This window comes from Mizuhopecten yessoensis, unplaced genomic scaffold (assembly GCF_002113885.1).
Source record: "Mizuhopecten yessoensis strain PY_sf001 unplaced genomic scaffold, ASM211388v2 scaffold10359, whole genome shotgun sequence".
Lineage (NCBI taxonomy): Eukaryota > Metazoa > Mollusca > Bivalvia > Pectinida > Pectinidae > Mizuhopecten > Mizuhopecten yessoensis.
The window spans coordinates 361,743-381,813 of record NW_018408507.1 but is presented as its reverse complement, the minus strand read 5'-3'; the positions used below and the strand labels follow the sequence as shown (position 1 = coordinate 381,813).

At 37.9% G+C, this 20,071-nt stretch overlaps 1 protein-coding gene across 1 annotated transcript in view; it reads right to left on the bottom strand.

Moving 5' to 3' along the window:
- Positions 1-9,313: 9,313 nt before the first annotated feature.
- Positions 9,314-20,071, bottom strand: part of LOC110460322 (histone-lysine N-methyltransferase 2C-like) — a 111,451-nt gene continuing 100,693 nt past the window's right edge. The window contains exons 71-77 of the mRNA XM_021513162.1: positions 19,383-19,495; positions 19,014-19,143; positions 18,025-18,324; positions 17,293-17,423; positions 15,873-16,050; positions 15,299-15,598; positions 9,314-14,744 (exon numbers count right to left, since the gene is read on the bottom strand). Coding sequence (XP_021368837.1) covers positions 14,652-14,744; positions 15,299-15,598; positions 15,873-16,050; positions 17,293-17,423; positions 18,025-18,324; positions 19,014-19,143; positions 19,383-19,495 — 1,245 coding nt within the window. The 3' untranslated portion in view covers positions 9,314-14,651. The remainder of the gene's footprint in view (positions 14,745-15,298; positions 15,599-15,872; positions 16,051-17,292; positions 17,424-18,024; positions 18,325-19,013; positions 19,144-19,382; positions 19,496-20,071) is intronic.

Sequence of the window (20,071 nt, the reverse complement as noted above, 5' to 3'; positions counted from 1 at the left end):
GTAACTGTACATCTAAGAGACATTGTCACTAACTGTACATCTAAGACATTGTCACTAACTGTTCATCTAAGAGATATTGTCACTAACTGTACATCTAAGACATTGTCACTAACTTTTCATCTAAGAGACATTGTCACTAACTGTACATCTAAGAGACATTGTCACTTACTGTACATCTAAGAGACATTGTCACTGTAACTGTACATCTAAGAAACATTGTCACTGTAACTGTACATCTAAGAGACATTGTCACTGTAACTGTACATCTAAGAGACATTGTCACTAACTGTACATCTAAGAGACGTTGTCACTAACTGTACATCTCTGAGACATTGTCTCTGTAACTGTACATCTAAGAGACATTGTCACTAACTCTACATCTCTGAGACATTGTCACTGTAACTGTACTTCTAAGAGACATTGTCACTAACTGTACATCTAGGAGACATTGTCACTTACTGTACATCTAAGAGACATTGTCACGGTAACTGTACATCTAAGAAACATTGTCACTGTAACTGTACATCTAAGAGACATTTTCACTAACTGTACATCTAAGAGACATTGTCACTCAATGTACATCTAAGAGACATTGTCACTAACTGTTCATCTAAGAGACATTGTCACTAACTGTACATCTAGGAGACATTGTCACTTACTGTACATCTAAGAGACATTGTCACGGTAACTGTACATCTAAGAAACATTGTCACTGTAACTGTACATCTAAGAGACGTTGTCACTAACTGTACATCTCTGAGACATTGTCACTTACTGTACATCTCTGAGACATTGTCACTGTAACTGTACATCTCTGAGACATTGTCACTGTAACTGTACATCTCTGAGACATTGTTACTAACTGTACATCTCTGAGACATTGTCACTTACTGTACATCTCTGAGACATTGTCACTGTAACAGTACATCTAAGAGACATTGTCACTAACTGTACATCTAAGAGACGTTGTCACTAACTGTACATCTACTTATCAGCAAGTTTCTGATCAACTTGATTCTTTGACCATTGGAGGAGAGAAGTCATTTTACCCTCAATCTTTGTAGATGTTCATACCCTGTCTTTCTATCGTGTTCAGGTTTCGTCGTAGACAATCTTTTTTCATAGGTTGATTGGAAACAGGTCTGACAGAGACTTCAGCATTCTACAACTAACACATATCACATAGACTTTTGTTTGCTAATTTATAGCATTAAACATAAGGCAACTCAAAAAAAAAGCTCTGATTTTGTCAGTGCATCTGTAATATAAAGATTCTGTACAATACTTTATGAACCCCATAACAGATTTAGCTGATGTTTATACCAAGTAAAGGGACATCAACTTCTACACCGGATTATGATTTTGGTGGTCATTGGTCAAAATACCACTTTTGATTATTATTTTTTTGCTATATCTCAGGAATACTTTGACTAACCTTTAGTTTATATTCACATCATAGCATTGTAAATATTGAGTTCTACACTTGATGATATTTTGATGGTCATCAGGGTTAAAGGGTCAAAGGTCAAAATTTCAACAAGGTCAGGTCAAAAAAATATAAACCAGGACAGAGAAATAGAAACTGGGACAATTAAATTAATTACAAACTGGGACAGAGAAATAGAAACTGGGACAATTAATTACAAACTGGGACAGAGAAATAGAAACTGGGACAATTAAATTAATTACAAACTGGGACAGAGAAATAGAAACTGGGACAATTAATTACAAACTGGGACAGAGAAATAGAAACTGGGACAATTAAATTAATTACAAACTGGGACAGAGAAATAGAAACTGGGACAATTAATTACAAACTGGGACAGAGAAATAGAAACTGGGACAATTAAATTAATTACAAACTGGGACAGAGAAATAGAAACTGGGACAATTAATTACAAACTGGGACAGAGAAATAGAAACTGGGACAATTAAATTAATTACAAACTGGGACAGAGAAATAGAAACTGGGACAATTAATTACAAACTGGGACAGAGAAATAGAAACTGGGACAATTAAATTAATTACAAACTGGGACAGAGAAATAGAAACTGGGACAATTAATTACAAACTGGGACAGAGAAATAGAAACTGGGACAATTAAATTAATTACAAACTGGGACAGAGAAATAGAAACTGGGACAATTAATTACAAACTGGGACAGAGAAATAGAAACTGGGACAATTAAATTAATTACAAACTGGGACAGAGAAATAGAAACTGGGACAATTAATTACAAACTGGGACAGAGAAATAGAAACTGGGACAATTAAATTAATTACAAACTGGGACAGAGAAATAGAAACTGGGACAATTAATTACAAACTGGGACAGAGAAATAGAAACTGGGACAATTAAATTAATTACAAACTGGGACAGAGAAATAGAAACTGGGACAATTAATTACAAACTGGGACAGAGAAATAGAAACTGGGACAATTAAATTAATTACAAACTGGGACAGAGAAATACAAACTGGGACAATTAATTACAAACTGGGACAGAGAAATACAAACTGGGACAATTAAATTAATTACAAACTGGGACAGAGAAATAGAAACTGGGACAATTAAATTAATTACAAACTGGGACAGAGGAATACAAACTGGGACAATTGAATACAAACTGGGACAGAGAAATAGAAACTGGGACAGAGAAATAGAAACTGGGACAATTAAATTAATTACAAACTGGGACATTTTAATAAAAACTGGGACAATTGAATACAAACTGGGACAGAGAAATACAAAGTTGGAACTTGTGAAGGGTATTGGCTGTAACCATCACAGTGTAGTGTACACATTCAACTCAACATTAGTGCTGAGCGAGAAAGCTATTTCAAAATGCTTTAATCCTGTTTAAAAGCTTTATATGTGGTGCTGTACATGCATTCTGTACCAGGTAAATGTGGATTCTTTTTCACAAGATATATCTACCATATTATCACAATATTGCAGGAATTTATAAACTACATCAAGTGCTTTTTGCAATGTTACTGAATGTAATGAATAGGTTCTGGTCTTGGTAGAAAACAAGTTTCATCTGTGTAATATTGTCAGTTGAAAGCCATTTTTTCACAGACTCCTGAATTTTTCATTGTTAAATGTTCTGGTGTATGAAAATGTCCATTTATTTTTAAAATGCAGATTTAATGAAAGACCAATTGTTGGAAAAGATTTTTTCTGTCAAGAGAAATCAGGGGCCACATAGTCCTCAACACTATACAGATATCAGAGAGTTGTTGTTTTGTGCTGTTTGTATTTGTGATGTATTAATGTGATGAATTAAATGTTCTGTGGCACTGAAACAAGGCTTGTTTTTGTTCACTTTAAGTAAAGAACTAGAACACCGACAGGTCAGCAAAGGCCCCACCATGTGTCTGACCATCCCACCCTGTGTCTGACCATCCCACCATGTGTCTGACCATCCCACCCTGTGTCTGACCATCCCCCCATGTGTCTGACCATCCCCCCATGTGTCTTACCATCCCCCCATGTGTCTGACCATCCCCCCATGTGTCTGACCATCCCCCCATGTGTCTGACCAACCCCCATGTGTCTGACCATCCCCCCTTGTGTCTGACCCCCCATGGTCAACTTTCTGTTACAGTAATCTTATAAACTTTTCCCTGTTTCACATCTTCATATCAAAGTGTATCACCATGCCATATTAAAAAAAGAAAATCCATAGTTTGGATTCAAAGACAAGTATAAGTAACCTTAACTTTAGAACGTGTATCACCATGTCAAATATAAACAAGAGTACCGCGGGGCGGAACAAAATACGACCGTTGAATGCCATATAGTGTTACATACTTTCTTTCATTGAAATAAGATCTGCATCATTCTAAGAGTGGTTAGCTGATGTGCTATAAAAAATGTAGGAGAAAATCTTCGGACAACAATTGGGCAATAACTTTTGGAAAATTTATGGAATCAAAATTCTTTTAAGGGAGACACAACTTCATATCATGATTATAATGTATACCAAGTTTCAAAGAGATCGGTCGAATTGTAGGAGGAGATCTCTGTACAAAAATCAAATACTGAAATAAACAAAGGGCAATAACTTTTGGAAAAATTGTCGAATCAAAATTCCTTTAAGGGGGACACAACTTCATATCATGATTATAATGTATACCAAGTTTCAAAGAGATCGGTCGAATTGTAGGAGGAGATTGCCGGACAAACAAAGTTTACGCCGGACGGACAACGCCATAACATAATACTACCGTCAAATTTGACGGTCGTATAAAAATATGTGCCAAATTCGTAAATAGGCAAGTGATTGTGTAGAAAGTCATAAAATCGAAAAAATTTGGTCAAAGCCCCACAACCCTTGCAAATATTTATGTATTTCACTTTGATATGAGGCCACACACCAAATGTGGGGAACATCCGAAGACAAATATGCAAATTATTGCATGAAAGGTCATGAAATTACAAATTTTGGTGTTCAAAAGTCCCCCAACTCTTCTAAATATTGACAGATTTCACTGTTTTCACAAAATTTGGTGAATATCCAACGACAATGGGGGTTCTAAGCATGGGAGGAAACCGGAGTACCCGGAGAAAACCCACGAGATCGGGCAGGTGAACCCAACCTATTCATATCTGATAGGGGAATCGGAACCCCGTCCACCTTGGTGAAACGCAAGTGCGCTATGCACTGCGCCACCTGACCACCCTAGAGCTATACATAGAGGGTGTACATCACATCAAACAACTTTTAAGGTTAGAGATTCAAGATAACCATCATACTATCCGATCAGCAGATACATTGAGTTGAAATGTCATCTTTTACATGGTTTGTGGTTTGGAAATGTTTATCCCGTTACAAAATACAGTGAATACCAGTGGGCTTGTATGGTTCAATACCAGTGGGCTTGTATGGTTCACTTGTTAATCAATGCTTCTGGCAGACGCATCTTACTTTTCTGACCTTCAAATAGTGTCAAGGTCAAATTCATTTAAACCAATATGTAGGGTTTTCTACTACACAAACACTACAGGATAATTCAATATCATTACTCTCCACTATGGAACGTTGTTTGGAGATTTTTACTTATTTTACTCGTGCAACTTTTAAGTTAGTCAAGTCAAGGTCATTATGTCTCCCCTTCAAATGAATGTGAAATGAGATGTCAAAATAAATATCATTGTCTACCTTTTCAGCCTTCAACCTGTTTAATCTTGGAATATATCTGCATAGCAAATTTGGTTCAAGCTTTGGACAAGCTTTGGACAAAATTTGTCAATGACCAAAGTCAAAGATTAAAGCATATATCACAGCGACATAATTTTTAGCTCACCTGCCCTTATGCCATGGTGTGGCGTCCGGCGTCCGTCCGGCGTCAACTTTTTACTTAAACAACTTCTTTTCAGTAACCAAAAGGCCTAGGATAATGATATTTGGCCAGTAGCATCCTGGAATCAAGGGCTACCAAGTTTGTTCAAATGAATGAGGTTCATCCATTTTCAAGGTCACAGGGGTCAAATATGTTAAAATCTTTAAACGACTTCTTCTGAAGAACCAAGAGGCCTAGGGTGATGATATTTGGCAAGTAACATGCTGGGATGAAGGGCTACCAAGTTTGTTCAAACAAATGACCTTCTCCCATTTCCAAGGTCACAGGGGTCAAATATGTTTAAAACCTTTAAAACAACTTCTTCTCAATAACCAAACAGCCTTGGGTGATGATATTTGGCCAGTAGCATCCTGGAATCAAGGGCTACCAAGTTTGTTCAAATGAATGACCTTCATCTATTTTCAAGGTCACAGGGGTCAAATATGTTAAAATCTTTGAACGACTTCTTTTGAAGAACCAAGAGGCCTAGGATGATGATATTTTGCCAGTGACATGCTGGGATGAAGAGGTACCGAGTTTGTTAAAACAAATGACCTTCACCCATTTTTAAGGTCACATGGGTCAAATATGTTAAATTTTTTGAACGACTTCTTCTGAATAACCAAAAGGCCTAGGGTGATGATATTTGGCAAGCAACATGCTGAAATGACCAAGTTTTTTCAAACAAATGACCTTCACCCATTTTCAAGGTCACAGGGGTCAAATATGTTTAAAACCTTTAAACAACTTCTTCTGAATACCCAAGAGGGAAAGGATAATGTTATTTGGCCAATAACATGCTGGGATGAAGGGCTACCAAGTTTGTTCAAACGAATGACCTTCATCTATGTTCAAGGTCACAGGGTTCAAACATGTTAAAAACCTTAAAACAACTTCTTCTCAATAACCAAAAGGCCTTGGATGATGATATTTGGCCAGTAACATGCTTGGATGAAGGGCTACAAAGTTTGTTCAAATGAATGACCTTCATCTATTTTCAAGGTCACAGGGGTTAAATATGTTAAATACCTTTCAACAACTTCTTCTCAGTAACTAAAAGGCTAAGGGTGATGATATTTGGCCAGTATCACGCTTGGATGAAGGACTACCAAGTTTGTTCAAACAAATGACCTTCTCCCATTTTCAAGGTTGCAGGGGTCAAATATGTTTAAAACCTTTAAGCAACTTCTTCTGAACTACCAAGAGGCCTAGGGTTATGATATTTTGCTATTTAGATGCTGGGATGAAGGGCTACCAAATATGTGCAAATGAATGAACTTCGCTCATATCCAAGGTGACAGGGGCCAAATATGTTAAAATCTTTGAACGACTTCTGCTGAAAAACAAAGAGGCCTAGGTTGATGATATTTGGCCTTCAGCATGCTGGGATGAAGGGCTACCAAGTTTGTTCAAACAAATGACCTTCACCCATTTTCAAGGTCACAGGGGTCAAATATGTTTAAAACCTTTAAAACTACTTCTTCTCAATAACCAAGAGGCTGAGGGTTATAATATTTGGCCTGTAGCATGCTGGGATGAAGCGCAATCAAAGTTGTTAAAATGAATGACCTTGACAATTATTCAAGGTCACAATGGTCAAATATGTTTAAAACCTTTAAACAACATCTTTTTAATAACCAAAAGTCCTAGGATGATGCGGTTTGGCCAGTAGCATGCTAGGATGAAGGACTACCAAGTTTATTCAAACGAATGACCTCAACATATATTAAAGGTCACAGGGGTCAAATATGTTTAAAACCTTTATAAACGACCTCTTCTCAATAAGCAAAAGGCTAAGGGTAATGATATTTGGCCATTAACATGCTGGGATTAAGGACTACCAGGTTTTTTCAAATGAATGACCTTCGCCCATATGCAAGGTCACAGTGGTCAATATATGTTTAAATCTTTAAATGACTTGTTCTGTATAACCAAAAGGTCCAGGGTAATGATATTTTGCCAGAAGCATGCTTGGTTGGACGACTATAAACTCTGTTCAACGATATGTCCTTGTTCGACATTCAAGGTCACAGGCGTCATATGTTTAAACCTTTAATAGGTTCTTATGAGTCAAATACTGATATTCTGCCTGTAGCTGTATTTTAGTCCACTTTAAAGATTATTTGTGAGATTAATACCAGGTGAGCGATTCAGGCCCATTGGGCCTCTTGTTGTAAGCTGCATTCCAACCTCCCCAAGATGTACTAGCATATCAAATCTGGTTACTCCAGGTGAAAATATTAAAGAATGCATATGTCAAACTTTCAGACAGATGGAATATAGGACAGGAGTAACCGGTTGGGGATCAAATAATTTGGTGATTTGACAGGTTTCATCTAGATTGCCAAAATTTTAAACGGCCAAATAAAATGTCGCCAAATTTCTCATTCTGCTATGATGCATTCTCCATATCCCTGTTTTCTAGTTCTAACACAGGATCGGTCCCGCAAGTATTGAATGGAAAAGATTGTTGTTCGTATATTGTGATAAGAAAAAAGACTTGTTGCCTTCTGACATTCATTGCAAACTTACTGATCTTTTAGAAGTGATGCTTCAAAAGAAATAAATTCAATTATTGTAAAGTAGTATGTGTCGTTCAGTGACATGTTACTGGTTGTTACTTCATATTGTCTCTGATGACATTTAGACAGACTGGGTTACTTCCCCTAGACTAAATGTACAGACAGCAAACAGAATTACACACCAAGAACATGTGTAGGAGGCGTTACTTCAGGGCCAAATTAAAATCCAAGGCTTATGCAAATCACCAAATTTTAAATCCCCAAGTATTTTAAGTTTGACATTTTAGATCAAAATCAATCATCCCAGGTAGCAACTGGCCAAATATGACCTGTTCTCTCAATTCATCCCAGGTAGCAACTGGCCAGATATGACCTGTTCTCTCAATTCATCCCAGGTAGCAACTGGCCAAATATGACCTGTTCTCTCAATCATCCCAGGTAGCAACTGGCCAGATATGACCTGTTCTCTCAATTCATCCCAGGTAGCAACTGACCAAATATGACCTGTTCTCTCAATTCATCAAATTAAGTAGCTCAAAGAGACGACAGACGCCACAACAAATCATGTCAGGTGAACTAAAAACATAAAACACGAGACTGCTTTTCATATCTGTATACTTATTTATTTCTCGATCTTAATCATCTAGTGCTCCTGTCAGCAGCATCCCATAATGTTACATGGAAATGGACTATGTACAGTGAAGACTACAGGCTATACATCAACAAACTCTCCATAACGAAGCAATAATTTAGTAATAAACTTTCATCCAAATGCTCATGTACTCGCTTTCTCATCCAATCAGGTAGGTTTTCCCATACCCCTCCTTGCATTACGTGTGTGCGTGTTCTTCTTAAATTAGATGAGTTTGTATGGTTTACATACATTCATTATCAAACATTAATTCTACATGTGAGAGTATCACAGCATATTCAAAAGAAATATTGAAATTAACACCAAAGTTTGTTAAAGAAAATATTCACACAATAAAAACAGAAATTTCCAATATTACTGCAAATGTTTCCATTGAATCTAAAGTAATTGTTGTGACACGAGAATTAAGATGTTAAACTACAAGTATTATTTGTAAAAAAATCTCCACCATTGACCAATCACATGTATAGGAGACCAATCTCTCACCAGTCACACGTACAGGAGACCAGCCTCTGACCAGTCGCACGCCCAGGAGACCAGCCTCTGACCGGTCACACGAACAGGAGACCAGCCTCTGACCGGTCACACGAACAGGAGACCAGCCTCTGACCAATCACACGTACATACAGGAGACCACCCTCTGACCAATCACACGTACAGAAGACCAGCCTCTGACTGTTCATATGTACAGAAGACCAGCCTCTGACCAGTCGCACGTACAGGAGCCCAGCCTCTGACCAGTCGCACGCCCAGGAGACCAGCCTCTGACCAATCACACGTACGTACAGGAAACCAGCCTCTGACCAATCACACGTACAGAGGACGAATCTCTGACTAGTCACACATACAGGAGCCCAGCCTCTGACCAATCACACGTACGTACAGGAAACCAGCCTCTGACCAATCACACGTACAGAAGCCCAATCTCTGACTAGTCACACATACAGGAGACCAGCCTCTGACCAATCACACGTACAGAAGACCAGCCTCTGACTGGTCATATGTACAGAAGACCAGCCTCTGACCAGTCGCACGTACAGGAGACCAGCCTCTGACCAGTCGCACGCCCAGGAGACCAGCCTCTGACCGGTCACACGTACAGGAGACCAGCCTCTGACCAATCACACGTACAGGAGACCAGCCTCTGACCAATCACACGTACAGAAGACCAATCTCTGACCAGTCACACATACAGGAGACCAGCCTCTGACCAGTCGCACGCACAGGAGACCAGCCTCTGACCGGTCACACGTACTGGAGACCAGCCTCTGACCAATCACACGTACGTACAGGAGACCAGCTTCTGACCAGTCGCACGCCCAGGAGACCAGCCTCTGACCGGTCACAAAAATAGGTAACCTGTCACTAGTTTTACACTAAGAGTATTATGCACAAAGTTTGAGATAAATTTAATGACAAAGCTGTCACCATTTTTTTGCTTTAAATTCAGTAGATTTCCAGATCTCAAGAATAGATGAAAACAAACTGTTAAAAAAATCACTAATACCCATTGATGGTACCTTGTTAGTGCATTTGTTTTTGATTTTGATGGAATTTCATTTTTTTTATACAAATATTTCATCAAAATATCACTTTTTTGGGATAGGATTAATTTACCCCTTTACAAGATACATACAGATACATAGCATAAGTAGTTAATTTAGAAAAAGTTATCTCCCTTATTGTACACTTGACACATACCATTGTGCTTGCCATTTAAATACAGATATTTTGAAGAATTGTTCACCTCAATAATTAACATATTTTCTTCAGCTGGCAGAACCATACCGGACTGACCATTCTCAAAAAATAAATTTGGACAAGAAATGATTGCATTGCCATTAAATCACATTCAAGTCAATGTTTTCCATTTAATCCACTTAAAAATCTCAATGTAACAGTTTTAACTAAAATATAACAAAAGTACACTGTATTTGCATAATTTCAATTATAAATGCAGTCTCACCACACTTACACTGCCGGAACCCAATGACTCAGAACTCTGAACTCACCCAGGCCACATTAGCTTCACAAGAAAGGAAAACCTAAATGGAAGAAAGACAGAACTGTTCAGAGAGAAAGACAGAACTGTTCAGAGAGAGAAAGACATAACTGTTCAGAGAGAAAGACAGAACTGTTCAGAGAGAAAGACAAAACTGTTCAGAGAGAAAGACAAAACTGTTCAGAGAGAAATACAAAACTGTTCAGAGAGAGAGGTACAGAACTGTTCAGAGAGAAATACAAAACTGTTCAGAGAGAAAGACAGAACTGTTCAGAGAGAAAGACAAAACTGTTCAGAGAGAAAGACAAAACTGTTCAGAGAGAAATACAAAACTGTTCAGAGAGAGAGGTACAGAACTGTTCAGAGAGAAAGACAGAACTGTTCAGAGAGAAAGACAAAACTGTTCAGAGAGAAATACAAAACTGTTCAGAGAAATACAAAACTGTTCAGAGAGAAAGACAGAACTGTTCAGAGAGAAATACAAATCTGTTCAGAGAGAAAGACAAAACTGTTCAGAGAGAAAGACAAAACTGTTCAGGGAGAATAGGAGAGAAATAACAGCCACTTCCACTGTCATAGATGAAATAAAAATTAAAAGACTTATTGCAACAAAAAGATACTAGCCTCTGCCATGATAGGAAATTGTATGATTACAGCTAAATACAATGTTCTGTAGTGAGATGGAATTACAGTGAAACCAGGGTTTGGCTTTACAGTACTGGGGTATACCACCAATGTACCACAAAGATCTTGGTTTGATCTTGTCAGATTTATATCTTTAAAATAAAAATAGAATTGCTTGAAAGTGACTTAAGTTTTTGCGGTGGATTGCCTTCCAAAGCAAACACTGAAAATAATGAGTTAACGTGTACAGTATTACTAGTTACCAATGGATCACTCCTGTACCACAATAAGACCAAGAGTGCTTATACTAACAACCTCACTAGTTTCATTCAAATCACACTCACTTTCTCCTCGAGCTCTGCCTACAACATATAATCTCACACAAGGACAAATGGTTTTATATGCTGCCTGGTTCAATCATAGGTCTCCTCTAGATGAGATCAGGAGAAACACACGCGTAGATAGCACGCCTACAAACCACTGTTAAGCAAATGTGGAAAATGCAAAATGTTAAGTTAAAACTGCAAATAATTTGATGAATATACAACTTGATGAACGTTAATTGCAAAAATGGGCATACATGTGTTTACTTTTAACTTGTGTACCATATAAGCTACTGCAAGAATTGTTTTGGAGAGAAAAAGATAAAAAAAAAACGCTGAGAAAACTCTCCCACCTCCCATTAATTAGCACTTGACAAAAAAACACACATAGAACTACGTTCTCGAGTTTACAGAATAATTCCACATGATTAGTGACTAACAGGGGAGATCACTCTCGCAATGGATTATAGCACAACTGTTTAAAAATTCTATATAACATACTACCATACAACACACTACACTCTAGCACTAGAACAAATAACTACCCTTCACAGTCATATGGGACTGGTCCAGACACAGGAAGGGCTAGTCTATTAGCGGACAAGGGTAGGGACTGTCCACTTGACAGCTACATTCAGGGGACATGATATTGCGAGAATAATGTTACTAAACAGATGAGGAAAACTCATTGTGTGGTCCTGGTAAAGTTACAGTGATTTAACAGACAACAACAGACAGACCTACAGTGTAACAGGTAGGTACGAAGTCCTGATTTAGGTAGTGTTCTCTTTATTATATTTGCTGTGATAGTGGCCAGTCATAATGGGCTGTCTAGTGATGAGAGTTTTATCTAAAACTTCTGCATCGTTATCCGCAGATTTACCCCGATACAGAAAGGAATGCCAAAAATATAATCTATGTGAATGATAAAGTCATCAACAAATCTGTATATTCTATAATGACTTAATGTCTCTGTATGTGTTTATAGTAAACATTAATTATCAAACCAGTCTTATCTCTGTACATATCAATAGATGTGTATCGGGTAGTTATATTACTGAATACTGATGACAGCCTATTATGGAACACAGAGACAATATAATGTGATTATTGGCAAATTTAAATATTTGTATCTTTTTCCCTAAACAGTAAAATTTAAAAAAATCTTGATCCAGACATTTTTTTTACCAGAACCAGACAGTTTGTTTTGCCTTACTGCGCTCAACAATAAAATTTACATAATGAGAAACAAGGAAGAAAATGTAAAAACAATTAATATGGAATTACTTCACAAATTAATAACAACAGATAATCATAAATCTATTCTTATAGATAACAATTTATTCTCCGGTCTTCACATACTCCTCCACTATTTTGACTGTAAATCATTTTCTATAAATATAACCAATTAAAAAAAACTTTATTATATAGATATATGAAATGTTTATATTACAGTGAGTGTGATCACAATCCGAAGTATAAAAATGATGTCAAGGACCAAGACGCTAATAGAGAAGATCAATAATAATGATAAAAACACTACAATATCAACCAATCAACATGTTCCGTTCCAACACTATTACACATTGCAAAAAAACAAAATGTCAGAATTACAAATGGTAGGAATAAATCTATATTTAGACATGTACACAAATGGTAGCTAGAAAGTAACATACTTTACAAATAGGTCTGAGAATTTTGTTCATAATGTCATCTGACAAATATTTACAACATCACACACCCTGTGTCCCCTACTGGTCACATTAGTATCTTCCAGTTCAATACATCAGAGCTGCCTATTCTGGACCAATAGGGGGGAAAGAGGGCTCAATTTTTAACCTATACAATTTCATTTCCTATCTTGGCATATTATTTAATACATACTTTTACTATATTTTAATTCTGCAATTACTCCATAATGGTTTTAAATTGGAAACACTGTTCCTCGGACTAGAGCAAGCCTAGTAGCCCTGACCTACCAATATGGAAACCTATGTGAGTTTTATATGGGTTACTATGATACACGTGTCACACTAGATGAGGTAGGCTAATGTCCAAACACTGATTATGTAAGACAATGTACGATCAGACCTACACCATATACACATACACACTAGAAGTAGTAGTGAACAACTGGTATCCATTCCTACTAGATATACGACGAGTAAACACACACTCCTAACAGGTGATATTGTATACTACAGAACATCAAGTAATGGCACAATTTGGCTGATTGGTCTCCTCTTGGATTATTTGCATAATTCATTCTTAGAATAAAAACACAGTTCACACCGATAAAATTCACAAAATGTAACACATTTGTTTGGTGATGTGACCAAATCTACGTAGGGTACTCTTTAAACTGTGATGGTTAGGATCACTTGGCCGTATACATTCTTTCTGCATACTGCCACAGCCATGTATAAGCAAAATGGCTGCCACAATTACCCTTCTATACACCTTCCCTCTGCAGTAAACTAAGGAAGACCTATTTGTTTAGCAGTGACTAGCTAGCTAGTGAGTATCCAATTAAACATCGGCCATTTTATAAAGAACATTTCATTTTCAATATAAATCTCGCTGGTAAAAATGCTCTGTATTTGGTGGGCACTTTCTATTTAGTGTCAATATACATCATTCCCCTCAATATAGGGTGTCCTTCCTCTGTTGAAGTAGGTAACTTCGGCGGACAGGGGAGAAAGGTTATCACAGACTGACTATTTGACCCATACTGGTCAGTCTAAGTGTCAAAATCGAAATTCACAAAATCCTAGTATATGGTAGGTGTTGTCAAATTCGTGAAAATTGTGTCGATTCCAAGAGTATTGAAAATCCAGGGTTTTTTGTCCAGCAGACGAATCGGCAGACACGTTGTGTTGTGTTGGGGGGGATTTGTCTCGTATCAGTTTTAGTCGCGTCCATGATTAGTCTTGCGATGTGGTATGTATTACCTAGGACTACATTTTCAAGTTTCCACAGGAATGCAATCTACTAGTAGTAATTCATGAATACATCTGTTAGGTCCATATCAATTTCATTGTTCAGATCAATAAAGACTTGTGTTCACACATCAATTCCTATTTCATATTGAAGTTGTGTGGCTTTGATGTTATTTAGCCAATGATAATAACATGCTCTAACACATCTCTCTGGTGTGTGTCGTGTAGATTCACAAACATTTAATTCATCCACTTCCGACAGTTTGGTGCTCCACAGCAGCAAGGGATCTTGTGCTGCTCATCCTCAAAGTCAAACTTGTAGTCATACGTCAACTGAGGAAGAAACAAAGTAACAAAGCCTGAATAAATCTGTCAGTTCTTGATGAGTAGTCCGAAGCATTTCCTAAACCAAACATTAGCCAGCTCCACAAGCGGTAACAAGATCCAGAACAAGCATTATAAAGCATACAAAAACACATCTTTCTCATATCTATGGCTACCAGTTTGGTGGCAACTGCCTGCAGAAAGTCCTTTCTTTGGAAACGTTCCATCAGACCCGAATCGTAGTATAAATTATAAAGAAAATCATCCGAGTTTACAAAGAGGCTATTATCAATATCTCCCACTCCATAGTCAAGTTGTTATGAAGCAAAGATTTTACATTCATACAGCAGAGGAATTCAAGTAAACATATCTCAGTTATTCATTTAGTTATCAGCGAGTTGTTCCGCTTGACCTAAAATCATCGTACCAGTAGTAGACTATCATACCCAAACTACTAGTCAATAGAAAGAACAGTCTGAAAACACCAAAAACTTCTTTAAAATTCAACAAATGTGCAAATTCACCTATATTTATTGGATATTGATTTACTGAAGAATGCCTACCTCCTCGCCCTTGGCGAGTTTGCGGTTGGTTATGATGATGATCTTGCTCTCCTTGTCGAAGGCCACCACCTCCGCCACACAGTTGGGGTTGCAGGAATGGTTGATGTAGCGGGCAGGGCCCCCAGCCATAGTGGCATCCACTACCACCTCATTGTCAATGCGGAACATGTACACTCCACGATTCTGCTCCTCGTAGATCACCTCTCGACGATTGGCCACCTCGTTACGGATAAGGTCTCCAATATACTCAATCACCATGGTATGCTTCTCTGTATCCTTGGCAGCAAACAATCCTAGGCCCTGAAAGGTCGACACTTAAGGAGTGAGTGACACCCTCACAATCACATAACTTGAATAGTTGTAGTTGAACAAATATTCCCTCAAAAAAACCTTAATTCATTAACAACTAATCTTCATATTTTAAGTCAACTAACATCCTAATTAATTTTAATCGAGCACCAAGCTTTTGGTCCCAGTCATAAGTTCTACTCTAATGTTAAATCTGATAAGAGTACATATTATCAAGTCCCATATTGATTGCTGATGTGATGAGGGATCTGGGTCATGGCCTTACCTGGATCCTGGAGCGCCCAAGGTACACGTTGTTTTTCCACTCAGTCTTGAGGCGTCTGTACTGTTGGGACTTAGAGTGAACAAACTGTTTCATGTATGGGGAGTTGAGGTCACCAGTCACCCCCGTAACAGTTGTGGGCAGGGAACGCGAGGTGTTGCTAGACTGTAGAGTGTGGGGTCTGAAAACACAGCATTACAGAATCATAAAACAAGACACAACAGTAACACACACTTTATATGCAGTCAAAAAATCAAAAATATTATCATAATTTAAACTGGATAACATTAAGGCAGAACATTGAGTTTCGAGCTGAATGTTCACCAATGTCTGTTTTGACCTCTTAACCTCTCCAACCTCTGAACCAACATCTGACCTTTATACCTCTATCTGACCTCTGAATCTGCATTACTTCTGCACTTTGTCTGACCTCTGTAACTGTTTCATTTCTGCACATTTCTGTTTTAACTTTGCCCGTCTGATCTATGAACTGACCTCTGACCTCTGTACATATTTCTGACCTCTTAATGGTACTGATGACAACTCTACCAATGGTACTGATGACAACTCTACCAATGGTACTGATGTCAACTCCACCAATGGTACTGATGACAACTCTACCAATGGTACTGATGACAACTCTACCAATGGTACTGTAACATTACAAGCTGTATAAACCAATCCAATCCTCTCAGTATTCTTGACTACATATTGTCTATAACTGTAACATTACAAGCTGTATAAACCAATCCAATCCTCTCAGTATTCTTTACTACATACAGTCTATAACTGTAACATTACAAGCTTTATAAACCAATCCAATCCTCTCAGTATTCTTGACTACATACTGTTTATAACTGTAACATTACAAGCTCTATTAACCAATCCAATCCTCTCAGTATTCTTGACTATATATTGTCTATAACTGTAACATTACAAGCTGTATAAACCAATCCAATCCTCTCAGTATTCTTGACTATATATTGTCTATAACTGTAACATTACAAGCTGTATAAACCAATCCAATGCTCTCAGTATTCTTTACTACATACAGTCTTTAACTGTAACATTACAAGCTTTATAAACCAATCCAATCCTCTCAGTATTCTTTTCTACATACAGTCTATACCAATCCAATCCTCTCAGTATTCTTTACTCCATTCAGTCTATACCAATCCAATCCTCTCAGTATTCTTTACTACATACAGTCTATCCCAATCCAATCCTCTCAGTATTCTTTACTACATACTGTCTATAACTGTAATATTACAAGCTCTATTAAGCAATCCAATCCTCTCAGTATTCTTTACTACATACAGTCTATACCAATCCAATCCTCTCAGTATTCTTTACTACATAGTCTATAACTGTAACATTACAAGTTGTATAAAATTAGATTTAGCCACTTCGAGTTGTCTCCTACCTTCTGAAGTGGGTGCGCATTTTCGGCTCAGTTCTGGCACAGCCTGTTGGGTTGATCAGGAGGGGCATGTCAATAAGTGATGACCGACCAAACTTAAAGTGATAGTTAGTGAGCTGGTCAGTTCCGGGGAGCTGGAGAGAAATAAAATGAATATTAGATAGTACCATAGCTATATCACTGTTAGAGTAAGGCAGCCTGATATATGTAGTTACCTGGCTTAAGGCAGCTGACCGCTTACCAACGAATGTTTGGACTATATAACTAAGGCAGCTGACCGCTTACCAACGAATGTTTGGACTATATTACTAAGGCAGCTGACCGCTTACCAACGAATATTTGGACTATATTACTAAGGCAGCTGGCCGCTTACTAACGAATGTTTGGACTATACTACTAAGGCAGCTGACCGCTTACCAACGAATGTTTGGACTATATTACTAAGGCAGCTGACCCCTTACTATATTACTGTTAAATATCAAAGGTATAATTCCTGTAGCACTTACAGCTACCCAGATCGGGGAAAAAACAACTCTTCTTCATGAGAGAACAAAGGAATATACCTTGTTTCTATATACCCTGCCTACTTTGTTGAGCGTGGATAAAAATATTATAAGCAAGCCAAGTGGTGAACCTTTAGCACAAGGCTGTAAAATACCTCAGTAATAACACAGAACATTTTTTACATTTCTCTTTTTATCCAAAGCCTTTCTCTGAGGTGGAAAGTTGACTTACCGACTCCAGGACCCTGATAATGGTGGGCTCTGTAAGACCAAACAGTTCTTCACCCGTGATAAAGTTGGGGAAGATCTTTACAAGATCTGCGTTTTTTCTCATCTTGTCAAGTGGCTCTAGGACCTTGGACCAGACACCACGAGGTGTGTTATCCTCCATCACCAGGTCCTCGAAACCTCGCTCTACCACTTGGATTTTAAATCCTGCCTGACCTTCATTCTCATAGACGCTGCACACATATCGACATCGTTTGTAAAGCCGACGCATACTCCAGTAAAAACGACTAGATTTATAGCCGACCTAAACAGAAACAAAACTGTAAGTTAGAGTGCATGTCAATGGTTTCAATTTACAAGTTGGAATGCTAGATAGCATAATATCATTTCCACCATTATAAGCTGTATCCTCTATTTTCAGAAAGGCTAGGTTGGTTGAAGGAGTTTTAGAAGATTCTAGAACTGCTTTATAATTTACAATCTATCCTTATGTCCGATTAACAAGAGGCCCAGGGGGTTTAATAGATCACCTGGTATTTTATTTTCAATTTATAACCTGCTGAGTACCATAAAGGTTTATCAAAGGAGTACAAGAAACAAAGTTGCAAGAAGAACTACATGTAAATCTGTTTTGGTGGGTAAGAAACCAAGAAAATGAGTTTCCATGCTATGTCCCAAGGAGGTAGCCTCCAGGGATTGGTCTGGACCTCTTGGGGGCACATCCTCCATTTATAGATATTAAATTCCCTTTGGAAGGGGGGCAACACCCTCTGTTTATACAAACCGATGCTCGAGACCAAATTTGGTCAAAATCCTCCGAGCCATTAAGGACAAGTAGCGTTTTAAAGGAAAAGTTGACGGACGACAGATGCAGGACGACGGACACCGCGCCATGGCATTGGCTCTTCGGGCCAGGTGAGCTGAAAATCATTAATACCTATTTGTGATCTTTCAAATGTTTCCTGTAATAATTTCAATGTTTATGGTACTTACTGGATAGATGTAGTCGCGAGTGTGGTATTTAGCACTGACTATTTGGTAAGGCATCAGATGTCCTATGCTATGCAGGATGAGTGAGCCCACCCTCAGGGTGAAGTTACCTTCCTGTTGGCGATGGACCATACTACAACACAAAGCATTACATAATTATAGTATTGAAACCAGCAGTAATACTGCACATTCATTTGACTTATCAGTAAAACAAAATTCTTCAAAACATAATTCTCTTTTTAATGAATTTTTATCCGAGCTGCACTTGCCCATTTTTGTTTAAAACAACGATCAGACACGTACAATTATGCTACTTTGATGACTATGATTAGCTAGAGACTGAGATATTTCACACACTGTGGGACTACCTACCTGGCCACTTGTTTGTCCTCGTCACGGTTGATGTAAACACGGCGATGTACCACCAGGGATTCCAGTACATTATCTGGGGCAAGCTTGGGTGCATGACCAGGACACAGTAACGTCTGCAATGTAAGATCCTAGCTTATCAACATCTGTTATATCCTAGCTTAGCTCACTATCAAACAATATACATGGACTCCAATTACTTGGTCCATCATTAACACAAAATATTACACAAGCTTAATCCATCAATATAGTCATAAATCTAGGTAGGCTAGTTCTGTATATAAATCTAGGTAGGCCAGTTCTGTATATAAATCTAGGTAGGCCAGTTCTGTATATAAATCTAGGTAGGCTAGTTCTATATACAAATCTAGGTAGGCTAGTTCTGTATATAAATCTAGGTAGGCTAGTTCTGTATATTAATCTAGGTAGGCTAGTTCTGTATATAAATCTAGGTAGGCCAGTTCTGTATATAAATCTAGGTAGGCCGGTTCTGTATGTAAATCTAGGTAGGCCAGTTCTGTATACAAGAGGCCCATGGGCCTTAACGGTCACCTGATATATTTATACAGAGAGTTGATTTTGTTTTTAACATGAACAGAAATATTATTCAAAGTGACAAAAAACAATAAAACCACCTTACTCAATATCTAGCATACAGATTTCAGACTAAAAAGGATTTGAAACTAGCACCT